The 27,260-nt window shown below is 40.2% G+C and overlaps 3 protein-coding genes across 5 annotated transcripts in view; 1 reads left to right on the top strand and 2 right to left on the bottom strand.

Annotated features, from left to right (window-relative positions):
• Positions 1 to 195: 195 nt before the first annotated feature.
• Positions 196 to 16,492, bottom strand: gareml (GRB2 associated, regulator of MAPK1-like). Of its 2 annotated transcripts, none has more exons than XM_044168035.1 (7): positions 16,034 to 16,492; positions 12,346 to 12,486; positions 8,972 to 9,102; positions 8,625 to 8,790; positions 7,160 to 8,010; positions 5,048 to 5,217; positions 196 to 2,981 (listed from the first exon to the last, which is right to left on the bottom strand). In XM_044168035.1, the coding sequence occupies exons 1-7, from the start codon at positions 16,143 to 16,145 to the stop codon at positions 2,381 to 2,383; spliced, it is 2,172 nt and encodes a 723-aa protein (XP_044023970.1). In that variant the 5' UTR covers positions 16,146 to 16,492; the 3' UTR covers positions 196 to 2,380. The 2 variants fall into 2 exon arrangements, with proteins under 2 accessions (XP_044023970.1, XP_044023972.1); XM_044168037.1 differs by lacking the exon at positions 16,034 to 16,492 and adding an exon at positions 14,495 to 14,591.
• Positions 16,493 to 18,905: 2,413 nt separating this feature from the next.
• On the bottom strand, positions 18,906 to 21,621 carry atp5mj (ATP synthase membrane subunit j). Its single transcript, XM_044168043.1, has 4 exons — positions 21,470 to 21,621; positions 20,367 to 20,490; positions 20,051 to 20,071; positions 18,906 to 19,046 (listed from the first exon to the last, which is right to left on the bottom strand). The coding sequence occupies exons 2-4, from the start codon at positions 20,488 to 20,490 to the stop codon at positions 19,033 to 19,035; spliced, it is 159 nt and encodes a 52-aa protein (XP_044023978.1). The 5' UTR covers positions 21,470 to 21,621; the 3' UTR covers positions 18,906 to 19,032.
• Positions 21,622 to 23,275: 1,654 nt separating this feature from the next.
• Positions 23,276 to 27,260, top strand: part of LOC122862594 (nesprin-2) — a 94,334-nt gene continuing 90,349 nt past the window's right edge. For both annotated transcript variants that reach the window (XM_044168034.1, XM_044168033.1), the window contains exons 1-3: positions 23,276 to 23,460; positions 23,789 to 23,893; positions 27,169 to 27,230. In XM_044168034.1, coding sequence (XP_044023969.1) covers positions 23,818 to 23,893; positions 27,169 to 27,230 — 138 coding nt within the window. In that variant the 5' untranslated portion in view covers positions 23,276 to 23,460; positions 23,789 to 23,817. The remainder of the gene's footprint in view (positions 23,461 to 23,788; positions 23,894 to 27,168; positions 27,231 to 27,260) is intronic.

The following is a 27,260-nucleotide window of genomic DNA, read 5'->3' as shown; positions in this document are numbered from 1 at the left end:
TAACTACTGGGTTCAGTTCAAAGTGTAAAGCTCTTCATAACTTTTTTTATGTCTATATAAAGGCCAATTTACTTCTGAAACCACAACTATTGCAGTCATATGTTTGAGCCTTATCTACAATAAACCCCACAACCTCCTGCCTGTGTGTTATTACGACTCCAGCGCCCCACAACCACCACGGAAAACAAAAAAGGATGGAGGTCTTTAAGTTTCTATTTATTTTGTTTTCTCTTGTTTATTTCTTCATTGCTCTTCTTACAGTGGCCTTGCAGTTACATGATCACACAGAGAGAGGACTAGCGGAGTTTGTGCGATGCCATGAGAAACAGTTTTGAGAAACTTGGCATCAGTAGCAGGTCAGCCTATCAAATCTTGGGAATGTTGTGGAATTTAGAGAGGATTATTTCAGACATTATGAGAGAACAGCAGCTTGTATGACAACGAGAGAATCACAAGAACTAATAAACAAGTTTACTTTGACATTTAAATTACACATAACAAAACTTTAAATAGATATCTGGTTAACTTGGATGATCTTGGTTCCTGAAATAACCCTAAGTGTAGCTGAGGCTACTGTCCCTGGTTATATCACATTACTATCATCAGAAGAATGTATGAAGAAATAGTTTGTACCCCTATTAAAGCTGGATACATGAGTAAAACTCATAAAGCAGGCCCAGTTTAATTTTGACAGCTGGAGGGAAACTTCTACCTCTCTATCTGCTGATGTCTGGATTCAGTAGGAACAACATTTTTTAGTAATTCTGGCATCTGGTCATTTTGTTGCTGTCTCAACAGAGAGACTCGGGGTTTGTATGATTTTTAGGTTTTTGTATTTTCAGCCACAATAGATCAAATCTATAGCATAATTTATACATTTTTCATTTTGTACCATTCATTCATTTTTCAATGATTTTGGGTAGGATTTGAAATTCATTTTTTTGATTAGTAACTCATTTGATCTATGAAATGTCAGAAAATAGTGAAAAATGCCCATCGAAATTTCCCTCAACTCACTTCAGAAAATTAACTTCCTATTAAATTAATCATTTTTATGGTTTAAGAACTGGACAATTACAACAGTTTTAATATCTGATGCAACCTTAGTAACCCTTCAACAGTTTCTAACTGTATCGTCTCTCATGGGGCTTTGGACATGTCGTTATGTCGTTTATTTTCTGGACCTATTACTTTCAAGCATCACCAGTGTGTTTTCTGTCTAGTAGTGCATAATGAAGAAGTTATAAAAAAAAGCTATGTGAACATATTACTTTAGTGTAATTTCATTTATTATATTATGCATGGCTAAATTAAGCATATCTGAACAAGTGATCTGAGGTACATTTTGAGAAGTCTATTTCTGAGGCAGTCAAAGATTCTATTATAGCATGGCAACACATCTGTGTATCTGACTACAGACAGAAGGACATCTTGTGTTACCCTTAAAGGGAATGTTAATAAAAATATCACTGTCCCAAAGCACAAAATGGCCCTGATACAGAATACTGTATATTCAGAGAGAGTTCAATGAATCATTGATCAGTACCAGAAACTCAATAATTACTTCACTGGGAGGTAAGATTTCTGACTTTCAGATTTTCTGCATTTTTCTTTTTTTATTTAGCTTTAAACAACTAGCTCTTTCTTATCTCCTAAGAAACCCACATTTTGTTGACATTTATGCTAATTACAGTTCATTGAAGCTCACTAAGACAGATGAAGAAGGCTGTGCAAGAGACTCAGGTAGGGAACAGGTTAAGTGTTACATCTGTGCTGTTGTATCTCCTACTGGTCAACAATAGAGGTTGTAAATCCCTTAACGCCCCTTATATTGCAAAGTCACATTAAACCCTTTCTGTGGTGTGAATAACGCAATATGTAAAAACTGCAGAAATTCTGTTCATTTGTCAAAATGCTTTTTGATGTAAAATGTTTTCCCCTCATATCAGATTTTATGTCGGACCACAGCATGAAAGCCACACAAATCCATGTAGTGCTTAGCTGTCTCAAAGTATGAAGATGTATTGTGGTGACCCAAAAATGAAACAATGCTGCACTTTCGTCATATAGCTCTCTGTCGTAGCCATTTGTTAGTAAACTAGTCCCAGTCTGTGATTCAGACAGGAAATATGCAGTCAGTCTGTCAGACTCCTGGCATGAGAGCCAGTCAAGTGTCAGTTCTACAGTTTGACCACAGGGTGGCGTGGTTTCCTTCAGCAAAGTCTCAGCTTGAGTCAGTGGGGCTCAGCAGCCAGTTGCTCACAGTGGAAGGCACATTCAGGATGGCTCAGTAGCCAACAGGCACATTGGACAGTGTGTGTGTGTGTGTGTGTGTGTGTGTGTGTGCATGTGTGTGTTTGTGTGTGTGTGTGTGTGTGTGTTAGATCTTGGGCCTCCAACCCTGTATGAACTGTGTGATCTTGGTGACATGGAGTCGGCTCAGGTGGAAGTCATGTGACAGGATGTCCTCAGTCAGCTGCACCAGGAGGCTGCCGTCGATTCGCTCCCTCTGGAATACGGCCACCGCTGCCTCTGATAGGCCGATGAACCGCAGGCAGGCCGACACTTCCTCCAATGACAGCACAGACAGGTCAGCAGGAGGCCGCCAGGTGGGGTCAGAGGGTGGGGACAACCCTTCATTGACCCCTGTGGATGTCCCACCTCCTTCTGCACCTCTGGAGGAATCTGTCGTGCTATTGGCAGTGGGCTCAGGTGAGGGGCAAGGGGACTGGCGGTTGAAGGGGTTCAACGCCCCGAAGGGAGCAAATCGACTCTGTGGAGGTGGCGGCTTCAGTCGAGGTCCGGAGGAGGTGAAGGAATCTACCCATGGCTCTGCCCAGGTGGCCTGTGCTGGCTGAGGATTGGCTGTGTTGTCTGCAGGGATGACAGAGACTGGCTCAGGACTGGCAGGGTTAGGGGCGGGGCAGTCCGCCCAGGAGCACGGGTAACAGTAGAGGGAAGCATCTGGTGAGGGCGAGCAGCTGGGACAGAACAGGAGAGAGTGACATTAGCTTCTAGTATCAGTCAGCAATGACTCAAAACAACAATAAATTCCATGTGAAAAAGTTAAATCATACACATTTTATTGGGGTAAGGCAGTTTATAGTTATATTCCCATATCAACAAATCATTTCCTGGTAAGCATTTATTTAGTGATCAAGACCTTTGGGTTAAAACTGGGCTATACTTATCAGAATCAGAATCAGAAATACTTTATTGATCCCTGAGGGGAAACTCTTTTGTTACAGCAGCTCACTATCACGTCCTGCACACAGGAATAGAAGTAGTAAGCAAAAAATATAATACACTATAATACAGGTCAGATAAATTAAGTACCAAGAGGGTATAAGTATAAAATTAAAATAAGTGTGAAGTACAACGTGGGTTTACCGGTTGATGATAATAATACGGTATAAAGTAATAATGCATGAACTGTCAAGTTAAGTGTAGCTTATAATTATACATTATAAGATTATAATGAGACGGAGGATATTGCACAGTAGTAATAGAGTATGAATAAATATCAATAAATTAAACTGAAAACAGAGTATATTGCACAGCAGTATTAACACAGAATATTGCACAATTATGTCAAATATTGCAGAGATGTTAATGATCAATGTCCAGTTTAATGACTTAGGCTCATATAGGATAACACTTAGAGGGAGGAGTTAAATAGTTATAGTTATAATAGTTATAAATTACAGTACAGTATTTAAATATATTTCAATGTCAAGCAGGTTCTACCTACACGTTTTCAATCTAATTTAGCATAGTTGATAAAGCAGTGTCACCACAAGGTCCCATAAATAGCTGCTCTGGAGCTTTCGATCATATCACATGATTATCAGCAGATGGAAGATTTGCCCAGTTGTCATGGAATAGTAAATGTTAAAATTTCCACTCTTTCTGAGCACTTTAAGGACTGTCATCCATGTTGGGTTAAAAGCTGAGGTTTTAGTGTTAGAAGTGTTAAATGCTTAGAAAAAAATGGAAATTTGAACATCTACAATTCCATGACAACTGAACAAACAACTGGGCAAACTGCATATACTGATGATCATGTGATATGACCGAAAGCTCCAGAACGGCTACTAAACTGAGCTTTTGATGAGATTGTTTTCTCAACCGCTCCAAGGTCATGGACACGTCTAGACATCAGCGCTCACTGGGTTTGATCAATGTGGATTTTATGCTATGGCTGAATGAGCAGCCAGTACCTGATATTCTCCACCTACATTTGATATTTCCCAATCTGATAAAAAAAAGTCAAATTTGGTACGGTCTTCCTCTAGAAAACCAATTTATGTTGATAATTAATATTCATTTTTTTATTTATATTATTTCAGAGCTAAAACCTGTATCTTAAAGCCAGATTTTATACATCAAAGTTTGTTTACAGGTCTGGGGGAGTTCCACTGCAAATGTGAACAAAGTATAAAGCCTTTTGTGGCTCCAGAGGGAACTGTGCAAAGTCTAAATCTGGGAAGATTGACAGAAGTGAGCCTACCAGACCTCTGTAGCCCGCTCCTCATTTCTGCTGGAGGCTAGCGGCTTGAGGCTACATCAGCCACTACTAGCATAACACATCCGAATATCCAACTCAACTGTCGGTTGTGGAGTTGCATTGTGGGTAATGTAGGTGGCATTTTGACAAGGAAGAAGAATGTGTGGAATAAACAAGACGATATCTCTGGTTCTGCATCAGTTTTTATCCTCTTTTAAAACTGTCCATCATGAGTCCAATAATGTTATAAACGTGACATGCTAAATCAGTGGAGTACTCTATTAAGTGATACTAACTCTCGTGAGGGTGCTATATGTAGCCATTTATAAACATCAATTTACTATAGTCAAAGTCATTGTGTTAACCTGGGATCCAATGGTAGCCTCTATCAGACAACACTAGCCATATTTCATGAATTTCTATTTGCTGCTATTTGTCCCTCTTCCTTTCCATATATCATCTGCTTTACAGAGCAAGAAGGATGAGATTTGGTGGCATTTGTTGCTTGTTTTGAGTTAAAACAAAACATTCACACTGTACCTGTCCTGAAGTCCAGAGGAGTAGAAGGAGAGGTTGGGTCTCGGGGAGGTGGAGGTTTTGGGGAAGCGAGGTGGGACGGGAGGGCTGGGGGCCGGACTAGAGATGGAGCCTCCTTTAGAGCAGCGAGGGGGAACCGGAGGGGCGATCAAGTAGCGACACTCCTCTCTCACCTACACAAAAACACACACACGTGCACACACACACAGCAAAAAAGTTAACTCCTAAAACTTGACTTCTCAGGAGTCTTTATGGGAGTGTGTGTGTGTGTGTGTGTGTGTCTGCTGGCTTGTCTCAATGTTCTGCTTGGTAAATGTCAAACTTGGTGACCTTTACACCTCAAACAAACTCCCTCACACAGTAGCAAGCTCTTTACACACACACATACACACACACACACAGTGTCTTGGCAGGCTAAATATCAGGGAATGAAGAACGCTGTGTGTGACAGGGTATAATCCAGCTGCATAGCAGACATCAACACCCACACACCCTCTCTGTACTGCTGCTAGCTGCCATTACTTTGACAGAAAAAAAGTTAATTAAGCAAAACAAGCGAGATAATTCCCCCCTTACAAACACAGACGCAATATACACTAACATATGACCACTAACGTTGGGAAACAACCTTAAAACTCCAAAATGAGAACAGCGCAGCTACGAAAACAAGCTTGTTTTCAACATGACTCACCGTTTTCTGGTTTAAAAACCTTTTGTTTTTGAGAGCCTTCAGTTGAACATGAGAAGCATGAAACAATATGTGGATAGAGCAGGATGTTTCTGAGTGAGGTTTGTCAGTGCACATACAACCCTGAACTTACAAGTAAAAAAGAACAATCCGACAAATACATTTGATCATATATGACACATTCCACTTAAGCACTATGAAAGGAATATTCCACAACCTTCCCATTTATGTTGGGGCTATCACCAAGTGATGTACCACATATTGTTTATGAAAGCCTGTACTTTTACACTTCTAAATTCTTACTGTCTGGTTGCTACAGTATGTCGTGGGGAAAAAAATGTTGTACAGGAAGTGATGCATTTTCTGTTTCCAGGTCATTTTCAATCAATAGAAGAACAGTAGGTTGGTTACAACAAAAGTTATTTTTAAATAACTTAAATACTATTCATTCAAGTACTCTAGATTGAGTTCACATGCCTTACCTCTATAAGAAAGAGCCAACGTCTTGACCCCTTTCCTAGCTAATCACTGTTCCACTATCATCGTGGGATCTTTAGTTGTTGAATGTAAACAAAATAATTATTATATCTTTGTTAAAATGATGAGGTGCTAAAATGTTCTATCCAGGTGCCAGTTTAGCTTAAAATATGTACAGGAAACTTTTCTCTGTTTTAAATAATTGAAAAATTAAATAAAATATCTTTGGGTTTTGAGCTGTTGCTCTCTGGCAACTTGTTGGCATTTGTAATTTTTTCCTGACATTTAATCAGTTATATGAAGAAAAATCTGCAGATTAATTTAAAATGATAATAATCGTGGCCCTAAACTTCACTAGTTCCAGATATACATGCAGAATAAGCAGCACTGCCCCACCTGAACAAATGTGGGACAGCCAACATGGCTGAGCAGACAAAAGAAGAGTCACCTACTGAAACTAAAACTTAATTTCTCTGAAACTCTAAGACAAAAAGGGATTTCTGTTTTCTGTAATGGTTCGACTGTTGCTTTGTGGCCACCTTTTATCATGAAATCGATAATAATTTGGTCATTCTTAAGACCAAAGGCTCCATCAGTATTACACTCTACCATGGGACTGAAGTGGTACTGTACTATTTACTGGATTATTGTATTCCAGCATACAGCACACAAGTACTTGCATCCTTGGTGATGACTTGGTGTATTCATGTGCTATGATTGTTTGGGCTGTGAGTGTATGGCAGCCTTTCCAGGAATTCAGTGTGTGTGTGTGTGTGTGTGTGTGTGTGTGTGTGTGTGTGTGTGAATGGTCAGTGAGGTTTAAAAGCTGTAATGTATGAATAATTCAAGCCAAGCATCCTGACTTTTAACAACCGGATGCTGCTGTGGACAGATAAGAAGGATGAGAGACAGAAGAAGGAAAAGAACAGGAGGTGAAGACTGAAACTCACAGCATCAGATTTTGGAGGTACTGGTGGCGGGGTAGACACTCTTGTCAACACGGTACCAAGAGAACCATCCAATGAGGAAGACGAATGGAAGGAGATGAGGTTTGGCTCCTTCCCCAAGCCCTCTGCGTTCTGATTGGTCCAGAGTTCCTCATAAGGGATTTCCTCATTGGTCCTCATTTCAGCCTCAGTCCACTCAGGAGTCACATACTCCCGCTCCTCACCTGGTCCCTCCCCCAGCCGCTCTCCAAGAGAGTCCCTGAAGCGGTGTGATAGGCTGTCCGAAACCCCACCCCCGTACCCGCACATGGAGAGGTGCTGCAGTGCCGGTGCCAAGGAGTCCTGACCCGACACACACACGCGAGAGCGCCGCGGGCTCACACACTCCTCTGTCATACACTCCAGCTCTGGCCGGGTTTCTCTAACGGCACGAGAGTAGGCATCTGGGTCGAATGCGTACCGCAATAGGAGGCTCTCTAGCGCCGCCGTGTGGACGGAGGCCTCGGCCACGTTGAACCGGGGCATGCAACGCAGCAGTAGGAAGTGGGAGGGGGAGACTTCCTGTTGGCGGAGTACCATGCAGAGCACTACCGTCTTGCTGACGATGTTGAGCAACTTGTAGCGGTGGCCCTCTCGGACCGCATGGCGGTCGTAGGGGTTTCGTGGTGGTCGTGAAGGCACGGACACATTGACAGGGAGGCGAACCCTCTCGATGATGCTCCGTACTGTGTGCTCCCCTCCCAGCATGCCTTGTTCCAGAGGGGAGCGTGTGCAAAAGCGTCCACGGCAGCCAAAGGGCAGGCTGACGCTCTGATTGGTACGATGGTTCATACAGACCAGGCAGGGAGTTTTACCTGAAGAGGCAGAGACAAAGAGTACCAGAATAAGAGTAAAGGTTCGGTCACATTAGCATTCAGCCATGAAAAAGGACTTAATGTCACAGTTCCGATGTGGGTTATAAACACATATTGAGCAGAGTTTGTAGTTTGGTAGCGTGATGTACTAAACATGGTGATGAAAAACACTTGAATGATTAACTTAATATCCAAATACAGTGCATCACTGTCTCTATAGGCCAGCCGTGCACAGCTGCACAGTCAAAGTTAAACAAACTGCGAGTCTGCTGGAACTGAAACAGGAAACGCATGCTTAAAAGTGAATGGAAGACGAAGCGAATATTCGTGGGATGGAAATGTAGTGTGACCACAATTTATAGAAATACTGTTATTCTGCTCAAAGTCCTGACCCCTTTTTGCAGTAGCTGTAGGTTTACAGATCTTTGAGTTTTAATCTTTGAACCAAGCCAACCAGCAACGAAGCAAAATCATCCACATCTCTTAAAAAACAGACAACATATATCCATTTTCAAGGAGGAATGAACTTTTCATCCCATACAGCATCGCCAATGATGTCACTGATTCCCTTTTCCTCATTCTCATGTGCAACTCAACAGTTTGGCCATACTTACTTCTAGGAGTCTTTCCCAGGCGTCTCAAGAGTGCGCTCAGTCCTGTCTTTTCCTTAGAGGGTGTGGCACAGAGAAGCTCCGCCTTCCCCATGAGTGACAGCTCATCTCCAGCCTGCAGAGTGAAGCTGTAGGGCTCACTGTCCTCACTGAACTCCCCTGAAACCACCTGCAGCATACATATGTATAGATATGTGGACATGATATAGCATGACAGAAACATTAAGTGTGATATTCTCATGTTACTCAAAACCTAAAAAAAATGCAATGGCAGTGTACAAAAATACCAGCTAAATAAGATAAAGCAGATGTGGTAAAGAATCATATGTGCCTCTGTAAGCAACACAAACCTTGACACTAAAAGTGATCGTCTCCATGACAAAGACCCTGTCAGGGAAGACTCCAGCAACTTCCTCCACACTGGAAAAATACTGGACTGGATCCCTGACGTCTCGGTCTTCATCCAACAACTTGAACTTCCCTACAGAAAGGATGGAAGCAGGACAGGAGAAAGAGAAGAGAAATGTGAAGGAGGTTTAAGAAGTGAGGTACAAAGATGGAGGGAGGAAGAGGAAGTGAAGGAAAACATGAAAGAAGAATAAGGTGGAGGGAGCCCAGAGGAAAGAAAAAGATGAGGGAAGAGGGGGAGGGGGGGATGAAGGTGGACAAGGAAAGAGGAGGGAAGAGAGTGGAGGAACACAAGAAGGGAGGAAAGTGGGGGAGGGAAGAGGAGGAAAAAGGAGAGGTGAAAAGTTGTTTTTGTTCTGTCTTTCTTTTTCTTTCTGCAAACACACACACACATCCGCAGTAGACACTGTTTGGACGAGAAGAATACAAAGACACCTCCGTGACCTATGACCTGGCACCAGCTCCCGGCCAATCAACAGCCAACGGGGTTGGCATGGCAACCAATAAAGGACCCCCATTCTCACGCAGAGCAGAGACACATCACCATGGAGACACTCACACATACACTCACCCACACAACTCTCTCTCTCTTCCACCCTGTCTTTCCCTTGCTCATCCCCTCCTCTGTCTGTAAATCTTTCACACTCGTGCACTCCAGTGTTGCAGTCCAGTAACTGTGTTTGTGTTTTGTGTTCTTTAAACTGCAAATTGTTTTGGTTTGTGCCACGTTTTGATGTTGTAACGAACCATTCCAGGAATGCACAATAGGCCCCAAATCAGCCTTGTTAACATCACATTATCCTTTATTCTTATTTATCAGTTTATCGGATTGCATTTAAACTACTATAACCCTTAAAGGATCCTCCTTCTTCTCACAGAGTCAAAGTGTTCATGTGTGAGAGAGGGAAAGAGAGACGAGAAAGTTTTTTTGTCTGGGAGGCAGAGCAGAATACCAAACTCCACCATCCTCCTCGCCAGCACCTCCCTCCTTTTCTCTCCCCCTCTTTCTCCTCCACCCCCCACCTTCCAATTCAAACAGAGCCCCCAGGATAAGGAGCTTCCACCCACCAAACAATACCAGCAAGTGCTACTTTTCAACACAGCCCTCAACCCACAGACTCAGGAAGAGTTTCAAGCTACTATTACTCTGTGAGAAAATGTTGTTCCAAGAAATAAAAAAGGAATCACTGATGATTTTAAATCCCTACACACAAGGCTTTGGCAGCTAGTTCCACATTACAAGGGTGGCTATGGCGCCACTTGCTTCCCTGAAACCCATTCATTCAGCTTTTCTGTCCTCTACCCTTCAGTCATCCTTGCCTCTCACTGATGGACAGAAGAGGATACAGACAGGGAGAGAGGATAAGAAGGAGGGAGCATCCTGTTGTCCATCCCCAGGGGGGAAACCTATATTGCTCTCCTCCTAAGCTTATTTAGACTTCCTGTATGAAGTCATCACACAGACATTAGCTCATCACTGGCGATGGCCTCTGATTCAACAACAACTCACCTGTCATATTTAAAGAGACACAAAGATAGTCCTAAAAGTATGCATACATTTAAATTGGCTTTGTTGGCTGGCCGGAATGAATCGTTAAAATGGTTCACAACTGAGAAGGATGTCGGATTGATGTAATGCTACAGGGTCCAGCAAAAGAAATGCCCTCAACAATGCAAACTCAATTAAAGCTTCCAGGGGGAACCATTTTGGTTCCTTGTCCACAGTTACTTCCTCCTAAAAAAGTACCTGCCATGAACATTGCTAATTGGCTAAACATACTAAGAATGCAAGCCTTTTTCAAAAACGGGCAACCAGCTGAAGAGAGAGTAGGAGATTTAGAGTTTGAGAAAAAAGACTAACAAACGTTTTCTTATATTACTGTGACCTGATTGTAAGAAATTATAACCCACAATAACTGCACTTTTCCTATCATCTATTTCCAATGTGCTTATTTTTGGCAGTTCTTGTGGTGTGATGGGAAATACAAAAACACTGTTAAAAGAACTTTTGTACTTCATGAACTTTTTATTGCTTTTAGTCCCTGGATATTTTGGTGGAAAAGAGTCTTAAAGGGGCACTCCACCAATTTTGCACATGAAGTTCACTTTACTCATTACAGAGAGTACTACTCAGTTAAGCTAAGACTGCTCTTATTAATATAATTAAAGTCCTTCTACTATATTGAAACCAAGGCAGCTCATGTTTACTCAATGCACTTCTGTTCCATTTATATTTGTTATTTATTATTTGTTATAACTACTGTCTGAGCACTTGGACTTTGAGCAGTTCTTGCTGCTAACTGCTAATATGCCAATATTGGCAGTTACATGCTTCCGATGTGAAATGCTGAAATGTCTAAAATCACAATGATCTCAACACACCCCCTCCCACCCAAATGTTCTTTCATTCGTCTGAAAAGGAGCCTGAGAGGCGGCAGAAGTGTGAGGTGACATCAGCACTCCATCAGTGAAGGAAACAATGAAGAGGAGGCATTAGTATCCAGTTACACTGCGAATAATGTGACTGGACGGACAGTCTGAACAATGGGATTGTGGCGATTGAGCTCCGGTGAGGTCATAATGACTTGACTCATTCAGCAGGAAGAAGACAGGTCAATGGACAGGACGAGTCAGGGAAGGTCACATCTACAGTAGCTGGTTGGCTGTGTGAATGTGGGCTGCAGTGAGTGTATTTGTAAGTACATTAGGTTGGAAGTTAGGGTCTGATTTTCAGAATACAGCACATTCCCATGTAAATATTATGCACGTTGCACAAACTGGGACGATTATGTGAAACTCATTCACCTTCACCATAAAGAAATCTTTCTTGATTCTGGGAGTTTATAGTTTGGTTCTGTGTTATGTCATGATGCCAAGTTCATGATGAATCGCCACATACCAAAAACGGAGACAGAGACTGTTCCACTTCTACTGGAAATATGTGTCTCTGTTTTATCAAGACAAATTCTTATCAACTTGGTTCACATGGGAATAAAGTTCTGAACTTTAACTTGCTGTATTTCAGCTTTAGAATTTATCTCTATAGCATGGTGACCAAATGAATTAAATTTATCAAGGAAAGTCATTGTAGGTTTTGAAGGAAATTTCAAACATCATTATTTGCCACTATCAGTTTAAGTCACTTCAGTCTAATGCTACTGTGTCTTTTGTATGTGTTTGTTTACCTACCGTCAAAGAGACGTTTTTCCCCCAACAAAAATGGAGCAAGTAGAAAACGTTGACCTTGTGACAAAAATGTATCCCCCCACACACACATTGTGTGTGTGTGTGTGTGTGTGTGTGTGTGTGCACTCACCCTGGTATTGCAGAGGGATGTCTATCTTGGGTCCAATAACGTAGTGTCCCTCCTCTAAGCTGTGGGCAGTCACTGTGGTCCACTGACGACAGGAGTGTAACAGCACCACATCCTCCTCCGACAGACCCTCCACACATTCACCTGGAACACACACACATTAACACACAAATCAACAGACAGAAATGGATTAGGAATAAACAAATAGTCTGCCGGCCTGAGGGCTGATGAAACAACAGGTTTTTCATTTCTAAGGTCACACAAGTATCTCTGTAATGGAAAACACTAAAACACTCCCTACACACACCCAAACACACACACACATGCATTCAGGATTCAGAGTCCATAATTACCACCATCAGTGACGGTTCACCACCCCTAACCAACTCATCAGGACCCCGCTATGCAACTGGCAACCCACTATTACATAGCCCACATACATACACAGACACACACGCACACACACACACACAGCTCTCCAGAGCTTTCACTAGAGCCATCATGTCGCACTACAGCATTGATTTCTGCTGATAGCACAGTGGTACAATTCAATCACAACACACACACAGGTCCCTTTTACTAGCTCTCACACTCCCAGACTCACACACAGATCACATGGATGCACATCTTTTTGTTCTCTTTTGCTGATGGATAGCTGTTACTACTAAGCCTTTTAATCTAACAATCATGTTGATGGATGGCTGAATAAAAAGGCAGGACAGATTATGAGAGATTGTAAGTAGAAATATAAAGTGCCATCTGAAAAGATAATTATCAGTAGAAGACCTTGCTTCCTTTTGGGCGTTTGACTGATTGTCACCTTAGACTTGATACTAAACTCTAATATCTGCATGTCTCAGATCACTCTAGCCAGTGAACTTGTCAATGGTTCACAAAAAGACACATTTCACTTTTATCGCTCGTGGTTATCGAGACATGCATTCTTACTTGTGCTTAAAGCAAAAATTGTACACAACAGCAATGCCATATTCCATAAACAACATGGTTACTCTGGATAACTCACAGACGTTGCTGTCAGCAGTTTTCATTGGGAACAATTTCCAAGGAGTTACTGGAAAATACCACTCGTCGAAAAGGTGCTAGATGTATAAAGAGTCAATGAAAGGAAGTCAACTACACACTTGTCTCCATTGCAAACACCCAATTTATTATCTATGCTCTGACAAATGTCTGTTTGTTTAAAAGCTTAGACAATAAATTGGGTGTTTGCAATGGAGACAAGTATGTAGAAGGTTTGGTTTATTTTCATTGGATTTATTTAAGGTTAAGGTTACTTGTATTGTCTCTCCCAGAAAATTGTCTTGGATTAAGGGAATTGCTGCGTCAAAACCAAACATCCCAATAACACACTTGTGCAAGCATATGTAGTAGTCAGTGCGCCAAATGGTGACAAACAACAAAACACCACAATGGCTTGAAATATGTGGATTATCTAGAGTAACTGAGAATATGTAAGTACAAGTAGCAATTTCACACAGTAAAAATAGAAAAGTAGTTCCACCTTCAACTGCAGACAGCTATCAGAAAAGCCGCCATCAGACTGAATTACAACCCCGCACTTACTGACCCACAGTCTCTCCATACAGATAACACACTGTTGTTGTTTGGTGTTGTTAATAGGCGATGAAATGGGGGGCAAAAAAGCTTGCACAAAATGCTGACATCATGCCCTGTTGTAAATAACTAACCACCATCTGGGTTGGCTGGCTGTGCAAACAAACGGGCATCTGTGGGGTATCTAGCCTACAGTGCAGTTAATAAACACCTACGGGTGCTCTTTCACGGACACGCGCGCCGCCAGAAGTAAGGTGCGTAATTTTTGGGGACCATGACACGGCTTTGGTGCGCGCTTTTGTCCACTTAGGAAAGTTGAGAGGTTTTCATCCTCGTCGCTGCTCGTTAGTATTCACCACAGTCACCGACAGATTACAGCATTTACATATGAAAAGAATTGAGCAGCACTTCAGCAGCACAACAGACACTTTGTGGCTTTCCGGGCCTCGCTGGACTGGAACAACTTTGGCCATGACACCCATCGACCGTTCCCAAAGTGAAGACACCAAATCTGGTGAGGCAGGGAGTCGTGTTGGCGGCAAAACATAAAACAAATAAATAGAAAAACTTAACACACGTTTGATGACTCCCTTATTCAAGTCAGTGGGTTGGTGTGAACTAGCAAAGTAGGTGTCCGAGAATAAATGCTGCAGCTGCATCAAGGTAGCCAGATTTAACCAAAATAATAACGGAAATACGGCGATGTTGGTTTCAAAATAAGAGCACCAAATGTTCCCAGGCAGCTCGGTCAGTAAAACTTGTCAATATATTGCATACTTTGTCCCCGAAAAAGAATAACGGCTTCTGAAGCAAATTTATTGTACTCTATATGGAATATTTTTGTATTTTGACAGCACGGCCCATTTTAGAAAAAAAATGTGACTAATGTATTCACTGTAAAGATATTTTAATTCAAAGCAAATCTGAGCCTCATCTTATTGCCAAATTAAAAAGTGGTTCTACAATAGCAAAGCACATCCGGGAAAGTGATTTCTGCTGTCTGTCACTTGTGGGAAGTGTTCACCCGGAGCCAGGAGCGGATTCATTAATTAGGTATAATAAAGGCTCATAAACAGCAGAGAGAGTCTATAAAGTCTCATTTGGTATAAAACATCACCGGCCTCACATGTTGGTAAACATGATGATACGCCTTTCGGGAATTCTGGGTAGTGGAGTTCCAATTTATCAACCATTAACATGTGATGATGTGGTAACAACCTCTAGTTAGTGTAATGCTAGTATACATTTGATAGTTAGTGAATTAAAACTACTTCTAGTAAAGCAAGAGCACAGGGACAGCTTCTTCTGTGTGACTTGGTCCACTTAAATGTCCGCCTCAACACTGAACACTGAAAACAGGAACAGAATACAATATATATATTTTATATATATGTAGTTACCATTAGCCTAAATAAATTATGCAAATTATCTCAAAAACATGATAAAAGGTAAGGTATTCTACAAAATAAATCTTCACAAAAATAAATCTCATCAGACATTAGTGAGACACCATCAGCAAACGTAATTTTAGAAAATTAAGTAACACTTATTTGTCCAGTTTTCCTTTAAAAGACACAACCTTTTTATGTATACATTTTAAATGAATTTAAATTCCTGAGATTATCCCCATCAAAATATGTCTGCCTAAATTATTGAGTAATGTTATTTGTGTTTTGTGGTTACATTTATTTATTTTATTATCTAAAAATGTTAATTCATCTCCAAAAAGTTTTTTCCTTTTGAAAACATTCTGTCATGGTTTTATTTTGAAAGTTTTGACCGGAAAGGGTACTTTTTCCTGCCAGTATTTACACAGTTAAAATACTCCACAGTAAATTGCTACACTTGCTCTTGCATCCCAGCGTCATTATCCTCACAAAAACCCCATAGAAACACCCTTTCCTCGATGAAAGTTTTAAGTTTTTCTCTTTTCCTAACTGGAAAACCATATTTATCGTTATTTATCATCATTACTGCCATGATAATCTGAACTCAGTTGACACGAGACGACGGAGGAGCGTTAGAGTCAGCTAACAGTTGTCAAAAGAATACAACAGTGCGAAAAGTTTCTAACGGTCGTGCTGGAGGTCGAGGCACCTGGTAAAGGGCGTCTTACCGTGGGCCAGGCGGACCAGAGTGGGCAGACGGAACTTGCTGACCACCGCGTCCAAAGGCAGCGCCAACGGGCTCCAAGTGATCTCCGACAGGCTCGCCGACAACTTCTCCATCCTCCCGGGTCATCACGGTACCGGAGATAATGGTGGTGATGGTGATGGTGAAGATAATGACGGCGGTGTTGGTGGTGATGGTAACGATGAAGTGGAGGAGGATGAGGGTGATGGTGGTGGTATAATGTCAAAGAGTTTCGCCATGTTTGAATGTGGGAAAGAGGGAGCGCAGTCACGGTCGGTGCGCACGAGCGGTGGGAGGGAGCGCGAGCCCTCTCTCTTTCTCCCTCTCTGTCATTCAGAGCTTGTCCACCCCGCACATACACCAGAACAAAGTAGCAAAGTCAGTCAAACTTTGATGTTGTAGTTTGTTTTTTTTATCACTATAATGAAGATCAAATAGCAAGCACAGATGTCAAGAAGCCTCCTATTCTTCTTTCCAAGCTTACTGTGTGATACCTGCCCTGTAGCTTCATGTTTTCCTCATCAATTATTGCACCACTTTGTCCACAGAGCTTAATCTGAGCAGGTGTGTACGTGGCAAGCGATAGATGCAGGGACCTTTTGGGCAGGGTTTCTCAACCTTTTCTGGCCTGTTGTGGGCTCATTTTAAGATCCCAACATTTTCATGAGCCCAGCAGTTACAGAGATGGTATGCAAGTCGTGTGAAGTTGAGCTTGGCAGTAGTCTACATTTACTCAAATAATGTACTGAAGTACAATTTTGAGGTACAGTACTTGAGCTTTACTTATTTCTATTTTATGCTAGGCTACTTTATACCTCCAACTCAGGTAATTAATGTACTCTTTTTTTCTCGCATTTACTGCTATAGTTACTCCTCACTTTGCAGATTTAGATTTTACACACAAAACCATCATTGAGTTTATAAAATCTGATACATTCCAGTAGCTCCCAACCTGGGGACTGGGGTCCCTCTATACATTAACAAGATAACAAGACTTGAGGGGTCGCAAGATGATTTACAGGACAGTAACGAAGACAAAACATAGGCTACTTCTGCTACACAAAATTCTATACTTTTTCCTATTTTTTCTTTATTTGCTTGTTGCTGGTGAAAAACAGGATACTTTCGCCTCTTCAGGCTTCTTACAGTTATTCAAATGAAACAATGCGAGACGGAAAAAAAAACTACTCATTGGTGGAACTACTCATAAGTTATTGACATATGCAACATGTTCATTTTCAGGGGTCATAGAAAGGTTAGGAAGCACTGGGTTAAACCGCCAAAAGTATGCAGTTGTTAAGCTCCACCTAGGCCAAGTACAACAAATGCCACTTACAGGTTAATGTATTAGCAAAAATAATCCAGTATAAAATACTTTATCACATCAGTGAATAGGACTGGATCAACAGTACTCACATAAAATACTTAGTAGAGCCATTTTCTAATGAGAACTTTTACTTGTGAAGTACATTTAATTATAGGCCAAAACATTTTCTGTGGGGGACGTACTTTGTATATTTAGGCATCCATGACAGCTCCCCCAGACACTCAGACCAGACATTTATTTAACAATGTAGCATTATGGTAGCACAAATTCATGAAAGCCTACACACACCAGACCAGTATCTCATCCCTCCCGTCAAAAGCAATCGATTCATGTCAGTCCCAAGAGAACAACTCTACAAAAGACTACTGCATCTATGACGTTATCAATAGAGAGTAGTAAAAATGTTCATATTTTTGGAGGCACCTAAGCCTGTTTTGGGGTGGACTTTATGTTTAGCTTTAACGCAACTAACGATATGCTACAGAGACATTGTTGTATGATTTAAACTTCAACCTGCTAGGTGATTCTTAACTAAACGTGCTGAAACAAGACCATTTTACAAGTTGAGAATATAGACTTGACATATTGATTTCAAACCATAGTTAAAACATTGCTTTGCTATAACAAGATAGTTAATACCAACACCAATTGTGCAGATGCATATGAAGTATTGACTCTGTTCATATCAGTCCAATCACTAGCACTCTATAGACTGTAGTGATGTTGTGGAAATGGAATCAGTTTATCCACCTCCTCACCCAGCACTAAACTTCTGGCCCCAGGCAGGACTCTGGTCAACTCACTCTCAGTTCAGTGAACCAAACTGTAAACAGAAACTGATTCATTTGCCATTGATTTTTGCCAACAAACCAGTTCTGATGCGACAGTCCTTTGTGCCATAACCCAGAGTGAGCAGTTCAAAATAATTATATAACTGATGTTAAATATACCATTGTAAATTCGAGTACCATTCAAAATATCGAATGTAAAATTAATAAGGTTGAGTGTGCAAATGCAGATTATCATTATCACGTGGGCTCGTCCTATCACAAGTATTTGGTGAAATTGGTGATTACTGACCTCCCAGAATGACCAACCACATCCACACACACCCACTCACAACCAGATATGGCAGTGCTGTGGTATATTGTCTGTTCAGTTAGTTAAAATGTAAACCCAAAACATTCATTGGCTATTAATAGTTTACTCATTCACCCACAACTGGCAAACACTGAAATAAAAGAGGATAAAATTGTCCAAAGGACCAAATAATCTGAACTGAACCAACCGAAGAGCTTTAATAACTGATTGGAGAATGTATTTATAGTTAGTGAATATTGTTTACTTCAGCCCAAGACACAAAATTGGGATGCAGCAGTTTCTTGAAATTTCCTTGTTTCTATTTTTTTTTTTCTTCAAACACAGCCAATTATCAGTTCTTAATAGTCCTATATGTGAACTAATGTCTGTTGATCTTGAGGCATTACTTTATAGCCACAATGATACAAAAGCCAACAATGAAATGATAAAAGTTTTGGATAGCAACTTTATTTGTTCCATATTAACAAAAATTCAAATATGAAGCTGAACTTCTGGACTAACGACTGGGGCATTATTTCACAGGAGGTGGAGGGGTGGTCATCATGGTGGAAAACTCAATGGGCAGGCTCTGCAAAAAGAGGACCACAAAAAAAAACATGTTTAAATGACACAAATTGATTAAATAAATACTGTCCAACCAAGCATGGGCAGACTGTAGTGAATTTCACACCCCAAATCACTAAAATATCTGCCAGTAATGACTGGATTAGTCATCTGTCAGTGACATCTAGAGGAAAACATATGTAGCTGCACAACATCTGACACGTGATTCTCTGACCTTTTTTCTGCAGCATAGCTCATGTTCACTGCTGCAACCTTTTTCCACAAAACAACATTGCAGAATCCCAGGACATAAGAGGATAATGACTGATGGCTTACCTAACCACTTTAACACCTGTGTTTAAAATGAACACACCTTTATTTTCAAAATATCTCAAATGAGTACCCAAGCTTGGTGCTACTGCTAATAAAGTTTGTTCTCCTCAACACATTTTAATCTAGGGTACATTCTAATTACAAGCACACTGCAGAGAAACATGTTTTGTTTTTTTTAATTACTGAAGTTCAGTTCATGGGGTCTAAAAAACAAGAACTTAACCTGACGTCACTACGGGCTTCCTCTGGTCAAGACAGGACAAGATAAGATCTAGATGACTACACAGTCAAAGACTATTCTTTGTCTGTAAACCAGGTAGTACTATTATATACACATTATACACAGGAGTGGGCAATATGGATAAAATACTCATCATGGTATGCTTAATCTTATATTATCTATATAATAATATCTTTATACATATAGATATCTATCTATAAATCCATCTGATATAGTATATTATCTGGAAAATACATTTGTTATAGATAAAAAAAACAGACAGGAATGTTTATTTAGCTAATACAGCAAATTAAACTGCTGAAAAAAAACTTTGCAACACTGCCCACAATATACCCAAAGATCATGGGTCATTAGGCAAAGCTACCAATGGTATGGTATTATATTGTCTCACAGCATATATATAATCATTGCCCAACTCTGATTATATAGTGTATACAAAATGTTAGGCTACTTACTGTCCTTCACAGCCTTCTTGCCTGGAATAGAAAGAAACAGATGTTATATTAGTCACATTAACTTATACCACTGAGACACCGTGCATTTAAAATACATCTAAGTAACTACAACTACTTACATTCACATTTATTTCAGCACTATGAAAGCCAAATTTATTTTACACCTGTTTCTAACTTCAGTATTCATATGACAATATGATTTAATGTAAATACATTATTACTACTACTATAACTACATTACTACACATTCAGTTTGTACTATGGAGTGCAGCTGCATTTTCCACATACTGTACAAATCAGTAAGACTTGAACTCACCCCCATAGGAAACTTTGTAGTACAGGTATGTCATGATGCCAAGACCCACCCACATCTCCTGGTATGCCTTAGTGTAGTAAGGGCTCATCTTGGCCCACCAACCTGCAAACATGCGTCCAGCCATCTGCGGGAGAAAGCAACAACAGTCTCAAAACAGTACTCATGTACTAGGTCAGTGCAATGACACAATCTCAAATAACGGTTGACTGAAGCATCAGAAGACCTAGCCCAAAGTGCCATGCATTTTCTATACCGAGAAAAACCACACCAAACTCTCTTCACAATGGTACCAATTTACTGATGTGTTGCTCTTAAGCATACCTGGCAGAACTAAGTTTGGATATTTCATAATCATAAGAGTTCATACATTCGGTATAATCCATTTAATACGTTAGGCTGCACTAGTGTTGACTGAAGCTAAGTCTTAGAAACTGGTTCCTTCATTCAGACAGCTGTTACTCAACAGAAAGTTAACTTGGTTGCAGGACTCAGAATGATACCGTGACCCTTAGCTGTGTCAGGCCTAGCTAATGACTTTGGCCACCTAGGAAATACTGATCAAAAGAAGAGGTACAATAGCACCATTTCACTTTTCTAATCTTCATTGTTAGTGGGATAAGAGACATCGTTTTTCTTTCACGTGTCCAATAACATATCTTTACTGAAGATAACGTAACGTAGTTGGTTAACGCTAATGTTACTGCTAAGATTTCAACCTCGAATCTGTAACGCTAGCTTAGTACCTAAGTCAGCGATAGCATTAAATGTATACAAGTCGGTTAAACGAAGGAAGATAACATTTATAAGCAGACATATAATTGATATCTAACATTTAACTTGACTAGCAAACTACTTAAAATCAATTAATGGCTCCTGTTTAACGTATTAGCATCTTCTCTGCTGTAGAACCGGAAAGAACGTTAACAAGCTTTAGCCGGGAGCTAGCTAGCTAGCTAGCTAGGTCCTGCAAAAGTAGCATACACAACCAATGTAAGTAGAGATTATAGCGTCTTTTTAAATTGCTTCCGTGAGGCAACAACTGTTATCTGTTTTGATTAAAATCGTGACATTACTAAATAAATAAGTGTAAACTCTTCTCTTACCTTTCAGTTTGTCACGCTACAGAGGGAAGGTCAGGACAGCTGCCGCTGCTGCTAAACGTCAAAGTCGTGGGGGAAGTCTTCTTCTTCTACTCTCTACTATGTAGTATTTCATTCATGTCTTGACATGTAGCGCCACCTAATGGAGGTACACGATTAACGTATTTGGTACCCGACTAGCTATCCCTTGGCGCCACCTTGAGGACTAAACACGGTCATGTTTTCTCCTTTGACTCATTTTGGTTTTATATGAAATCTGAAATCTGGGAATTATGTGCTGCTGTACACCACGTCCACTGTCGTTTTCATATTAATAGATTCAGACATATATAATGTTATAACCTAATGACTTAATTGCATTAATTGTAGTTAAAACTGAGTTTATAAGTCTCAGAATGAAATTTGATCTGATGTCGTGTGGCTTATGTCACTGAAACGACAATTCCATCTGCCAATTGAAACATGATTTTAATCATAGTTCTGTCAAAGAATAATAGGAAGAAGAAAAATCATGGGTATGAAGCTCATTTTGGTAATTCTCAAGATTCCCTCTATTGATGATTACTGAACAGTATGTTTTAAAAAGAATTCTTATATAGTCCCCAGAAATACATTGAAGTTAAGGCTGTGGAAAATTTGATGGATTGGTCAGCCATCTGAGAACAAAAAAAGGTGTGGACATTATATGTGGGGTCTGAGGCCAACAACTGGTCAATTAGAGTTCCATCTTGTTTGACGTTTAGTGTTGCACATTGGTTCCATGTCTTTAGGTAAACAATAACTGTCCACTGAAAAATGTAACAATTACTCTCACACTCGAGCCTTTATAAGTCAAAATAGTACTTTTATAATCTGTGTTCTCAGTGGACATACACTACAATAACCTTGTAATGAGAAAAATCCCCTGCCTCACTTTCAGTTTCAATCACACACTGTTATCATGGTGTATTTTTTTAACTTGATGTTATGTTACGCAGTTTTAGACTTCCAAAGGAACAATCCTGTTCTGCATTTTGGTGACCGTGCCACTGCCATGACAGAGGTGGGAATTTGAGGTGAGGGTGCAGCTGCTATGTGGCACTATGTGACTGTCCACCAGCTCTGTCTGCTCACCATAGTGAAACAACAAATAAAACACTGGCACTGATCTCAAGGGTAAAGGTGGCATTGTGTTCATGCTCTACTGTTAGTGCACCCTCTTTCTCTTCAGGTGAAACAAATAAATAACATAAAAAAGAGGTATTTTGGCTCCCGATTTAGTTTAAATTCCATTATGAGTATCCTTTTCAGGTAAAGTATTAAAAAAAAACTTGCTCCCAGTGATCACTTTGAACTGTAATGAATTTGAATTGAAATGCCTTAAAAGATTGCTAACTCAATATGAAACCGGTTGAGAAAGTAAAAGCAGAATTACATTTTTATTAAATACTGTATATTGCAAAGTCATGAGGTGGAATGACCCCTAAAAGGAAACCGAAACAGTTTCACATTAATGCATCTTTCCCAGTGTCATTGTTTTTCAACTGTTTCATTATTGCACTAGCTCACAAGCAAATAGAAGAAAAGAAGACAGAAAAAAAGCTATAAGTAGAGGCACTAGTTGTGCTTTTGTTTACCGAAACATCTGTATCAATGATCTGTTTTTGCAAACAAAGCTGCAAACCATCTTAATCGACTCTTGGATTTGTGAGGATATGATTACTTTTTGTAATCATATCCTCACATACTAAGTTTGTATGAGAGCCTGCAGGAGTGATTTGGGCTTGCAGTGAGCGTGGGCGGGACTTTCCACCCTTTTTTGTCCTCGCGCTCCAACAGGCAAGAGGCACCTTGTTTCATTTATGAGAACCTAAAGGCCAAGTCCTATTTGAAGGGACTCCACACAGTAGATCAACGCAGAGTTGTGCCAATATGAAAGGACACAGCTGAGGACATTTATTGTACACTGTACACACATTTACTATCTGTCTTCAGTGACTACAGCCCTGCTACAGGTATGTTGAAGATTTGTGATCAGGCCATCTATTTTTGTATATCTGGCTCTTTCCATACAGCATGGTTATTCCTCCTCTTTGAGCTCTTTGTTTGAGTGTTTGCATGTGTCTACTTGCATCTGCGTGAGTGTCTGTGGTAATGTAAAGGTGTGGATGGGTGCGTTCTACTGTAACATTACTAATCAGGCAGTTGAGGCAGCTAATGTTTTGGAAAAAAAACTTTGAATTCAGACTGCAGTATTTAGCCTCAGCATTTTTTCCTTTGTGGCATTGTGGATTTCACCTTTGTGGATGATTTACTAATCCATGTCTCGTGGATCGTTCTGAGGTTGATCTAGTGGTGTGGTTGGAGACTACATGGCTTCAGGGGGAGCAGAGGAAGATGATGGAGGCATTCCATTGGACATTGACAACGTGCACATGCTTCTCCAAGGTCAGTCTATTCCTGTACTTTTGTAGATGTTGTGACGTGGTGTGCTGAAGTGTGGAATCGTAGTAGTGGCCAAACTATGAATTGTGTTGAGGAGATATTATTTTGATGTGTCTTGCATCACTTTTGAATGACATATAGTATGTACTAGAAATTCATAACTTAAAGAAGTGCCTAAAAAATGAAATGGAAGTGTTGAAACTATATAACTGTTTGGATTTTTAAAGGCAGGTTGACTGTCAGGTTAAAGCTAGTTCAATGTCTAGACAGTTATATGTATTGTTGTCTTGTTATTGTTTGGTGAGAGTGCAGGTAGTAGAGGTTTGCCAGCGTCTGTAGACACAATACTTACACTGACAATTAGTATTTTGCTATTTGTTTGCTCTAATCCCAGTTAGAGCAAATATTGTATGTTATTAAGGACATTTTTGCAGCTTCTGTCTTTATTTTCACTGTTTTCACTGTTGAGAAGAATCATGGCTTGTGTTTGGTATAAAAGTATAACCTTTAATGCACAAAAAATAATACATATCAGCCAGTCTTTACAAATATCTATCTTTTTATATAGTGCTCTGTCATTTGTGTTATCAGTATGATAGAATACAATTTTTTTGTTGTTAAGCCCTTCATGCTAAAATAGGAAAACCTGAGATGTTTGTTTGGTCCACATCAATAAGCTTGCATGTGACTCCATCATTAATTAGATGAAACATGTAATTTCCTGGTCAAACTGGTCTTTAGTCACATTGCATCGCATTTTGAATTGATGACCAAACAAATTGTTCTTATTACTTCAGGCTGCAGAACTACTGTACACTAAATGTGTAATGGCTATGGTTAAAAATTACCTTGAAAGTCACCATATTCATTGACATGCTGGTACCCCCAATTTTGTTATCTCACCTTTGAAAACTATGAAAATCTTTGTCTGGGCGTGCCAGGTGAACTGGGTGGAATCGAGTGATTAAAATGCTCAGGAGTTTCCTGCCTTGGCAGACTCTAAAACAAACAGCACTCACCGAGTATGATTCATAGCCAAATCTGATATCATGAGTTCTTAAATCTGAAAGTGACTGTGTGCTTTTCTGATTGCCTCAGACAAACATCAAGTTCCTTTATTTACTACAGACTGAATCATGAAATAGTTTTGAGTTTGTAATCATAGTCATGTTTGGTCTGCAGGAAAAGAGACTCAGATGTGTAATTTTGCAGTTTATGCTTAATGGCAGCACAAACACGTATCATCTGACACTGAGAAGCAATATTGCACATAGATACAGAAAGTAGTGGTTAAAGGTTTATGAAAGTGACGCATCAGATTCATCTAATTATGAGCAACATCCAGTTTTTTATGTTGGAGACCGTTATCAATATTCTACAAAACACTTTTAATTAAAGTAGTAAAATACTTTGAGTCGATAATAAACAAATTATTTTTTGTGATGAAAATACACAGTGGACACCAAAATTATCTATATATTCTCAGGTGGCTCCACTTACCTTGTCAATGTACTCTTCAAGCTAAAGCGGGCAAACAGGCAGTTTCCAAAACAACTTGCATATTTCTTTAAGCTTTCTGTCTCTTCCATAATACTGTAACTGTAACATATAATGTTGTATATAGTAAAAGGTTAATGTTTTGGAAGCGTAGGATCATGTCTAGTACCTCTCAAGAACCATGTATGCTCAAAATCCCCTCAATGTGTGTGTGCATCTGTCTGTCTAGGAATTCAGTGTGGCTGTGAGTGTGTCTCTGGGTATATTTGCTGTGTGTGTGAGCGTCAGCATCTATGTCTGTCACTGTCTTGGAAGCCATCCCGTCTTGTAGCCAGATCCCAGCCGGTAGCCTTACTTACGGCCTGCCACTCTGGGTCATGTAGTGTTAGAGAAGGCAGTTATATGTGGTTTAAAGTGGTCTCTTCACTCATTATACATGGATTTATTGATTAACAGTTATAAGCATGGAGGGTCGAAAGGTCCTTCAGTCCTCTGATGTCGGTGAGTAGCTTATGACCTACCTGCAGCTCAGATAAGGGTTCCCACTGCTTTTATGAAATTTCTTATTATGGACTACAGCAGCATATTCCAGACAGGGAGGTCAGAGAAAGTCAGGTTGCTTTTGCTTTTTACACTGTAATGTATTTGAAAAGTGGTTTGTGAATTTGTATGCATTAGTTGGTGTTTTCAGCCCAGCTAGAGTTGAAACGAGATAGCTCCCAGAATTAGAAAAACAACCGTTTTAGATCTAATTTTTCAAATGTGAATGAGTGGAACTTTTGTATAAATCAGTCTGCTGGACTGTGTTTGTATTTCCCATTTTAGAGGGCAAGGGGGGGAGGGGGGATCCATTCCTTTAAGTGTTAATCATATAGCATTATTATAAATGTATTCACTGTTTGCAAAACATGATGCATACATGTTATTATGGCCAGTGTAAACAAGAATGATAAGTGATATTAAGGGGACTAAGACAACCCAGGGATGCAATTTACTAATAAATTACTGTATGCACCTAGTTTCTACTGCTAGCAAACAAGCTTCCAAAATCCTTAAGGAATCATCGTTTTTCATTCAGATTTATGCGTTTATTATGGTACAGCAATCCATATCTGTCGTGTGATTGTCACGCAAGGGAGCAGGGAACACAAGGAATAGGACCCAAATGCAGGCAACGGAGGCAGGCTGGTAAAGTGCAATGATTTAATAAAGAATAGAGGCTTACAGGGGTTTCAGGCAGGCAGTGGTCAAAACCAGGGAATCAGTCCAACTACGCAAACAAATCCAACAGGGAGCAGGCAAAGTTCAAAAGTCCATAATCCAGGCAAGGTCCAAGGGAACAAAGAATCAACTCAACAGAACTCACAAATAAGAAATGCTGGGATGCTTGACACAGGGACAGTACAACCAAAAATGCACATGACAAGGAAACAAACCGACAATGAACAAAGGGAAAAACCCGGACTTAATACACTTAGGTAGGGGAGACAACGAGACACAGGTGCAATCAATCAAGGCGGGGTCAACAATCTAAACTGGAGCGAAAGCAAACAAAGACAGGAAGTAAAACCACAAGACACACAAGGAGAGTAGAAAACTACAAATTAAAACAGGAAACAGGACAAACCCCCCAAAATTATGACAATATCATCTGACAAAGATGGTTTTAGTATCCAGGACTTCATAACTGTATTGACGCCAGAGATCAGAAACCACGTAATTTAAATACATCTTGTTCTGAATGTGTATAGATTAAATGTTTTTGTCTGTATCCTCAACAGTGGAACATGAACAGATTCAGAAAAGGACATTCACCAACTGGATAAATGCTCAACTCGCTAAGGTATGTTGAGACATCATATTTATGTGTGAT

The sequence above is a fragment of the Siniperca chuatsi genome, linkage group LG16, assembly GCF_020085105.1.
Source record: "Siniperca chuatsi isolate FFG_IHB_CAS linkage group LG16, ASM2008510v1, whole genome shotgun sequence".
NCBI classification, from domain to species: Eukaryota; Metazoa; Chordata; class Actinopteri; order Centrarchiformes; family Sinipercidae; genus Siniperca; species Siniperca chuatsi.
Note: the sequence above shows the minus strand (reverse complement) of the source record. Positions and strands in the feature narration are given on the sequence as shown.

Coding starts and splice junctions, on each gene's coding strand:
- atp5mj (XM_044168043.1), bottom strand. CDS start 20,490: ATGGCTGGACGCATGTTTGCAGGTTGGTGGGCCAAGATGAGCCCTTAC. Junction 20,072..20,366: donor CTACAAAGTTTCCTATGGGG/GTGAGTTCAAGT, acceptor TTTCTATTCCAG/GCAAGAAGGCTGTGAAGGAC.
- gareml (XM_044168035.1), bottom strand. CDS start 16,145: ATGGAGAAGTTGTCGGCGAGCCTGTCGGAGATCACTTGGAGCCCGTTG. Junction 12,487..16,033: donor TCTGGTCCGCCTGGCCCACG/GTAAGACGCCCT, acceptor TGTGTGTTCCAG/GTGAATGTGTGGAGGGTCTG. Junction 9,103..12,345: donor CATCCCTCTGCAATACCAGG/GTGAGTGCACAC, acceptor TCCTTTCTGTAG/GGAAGTTCAAGTTGTTGGAT.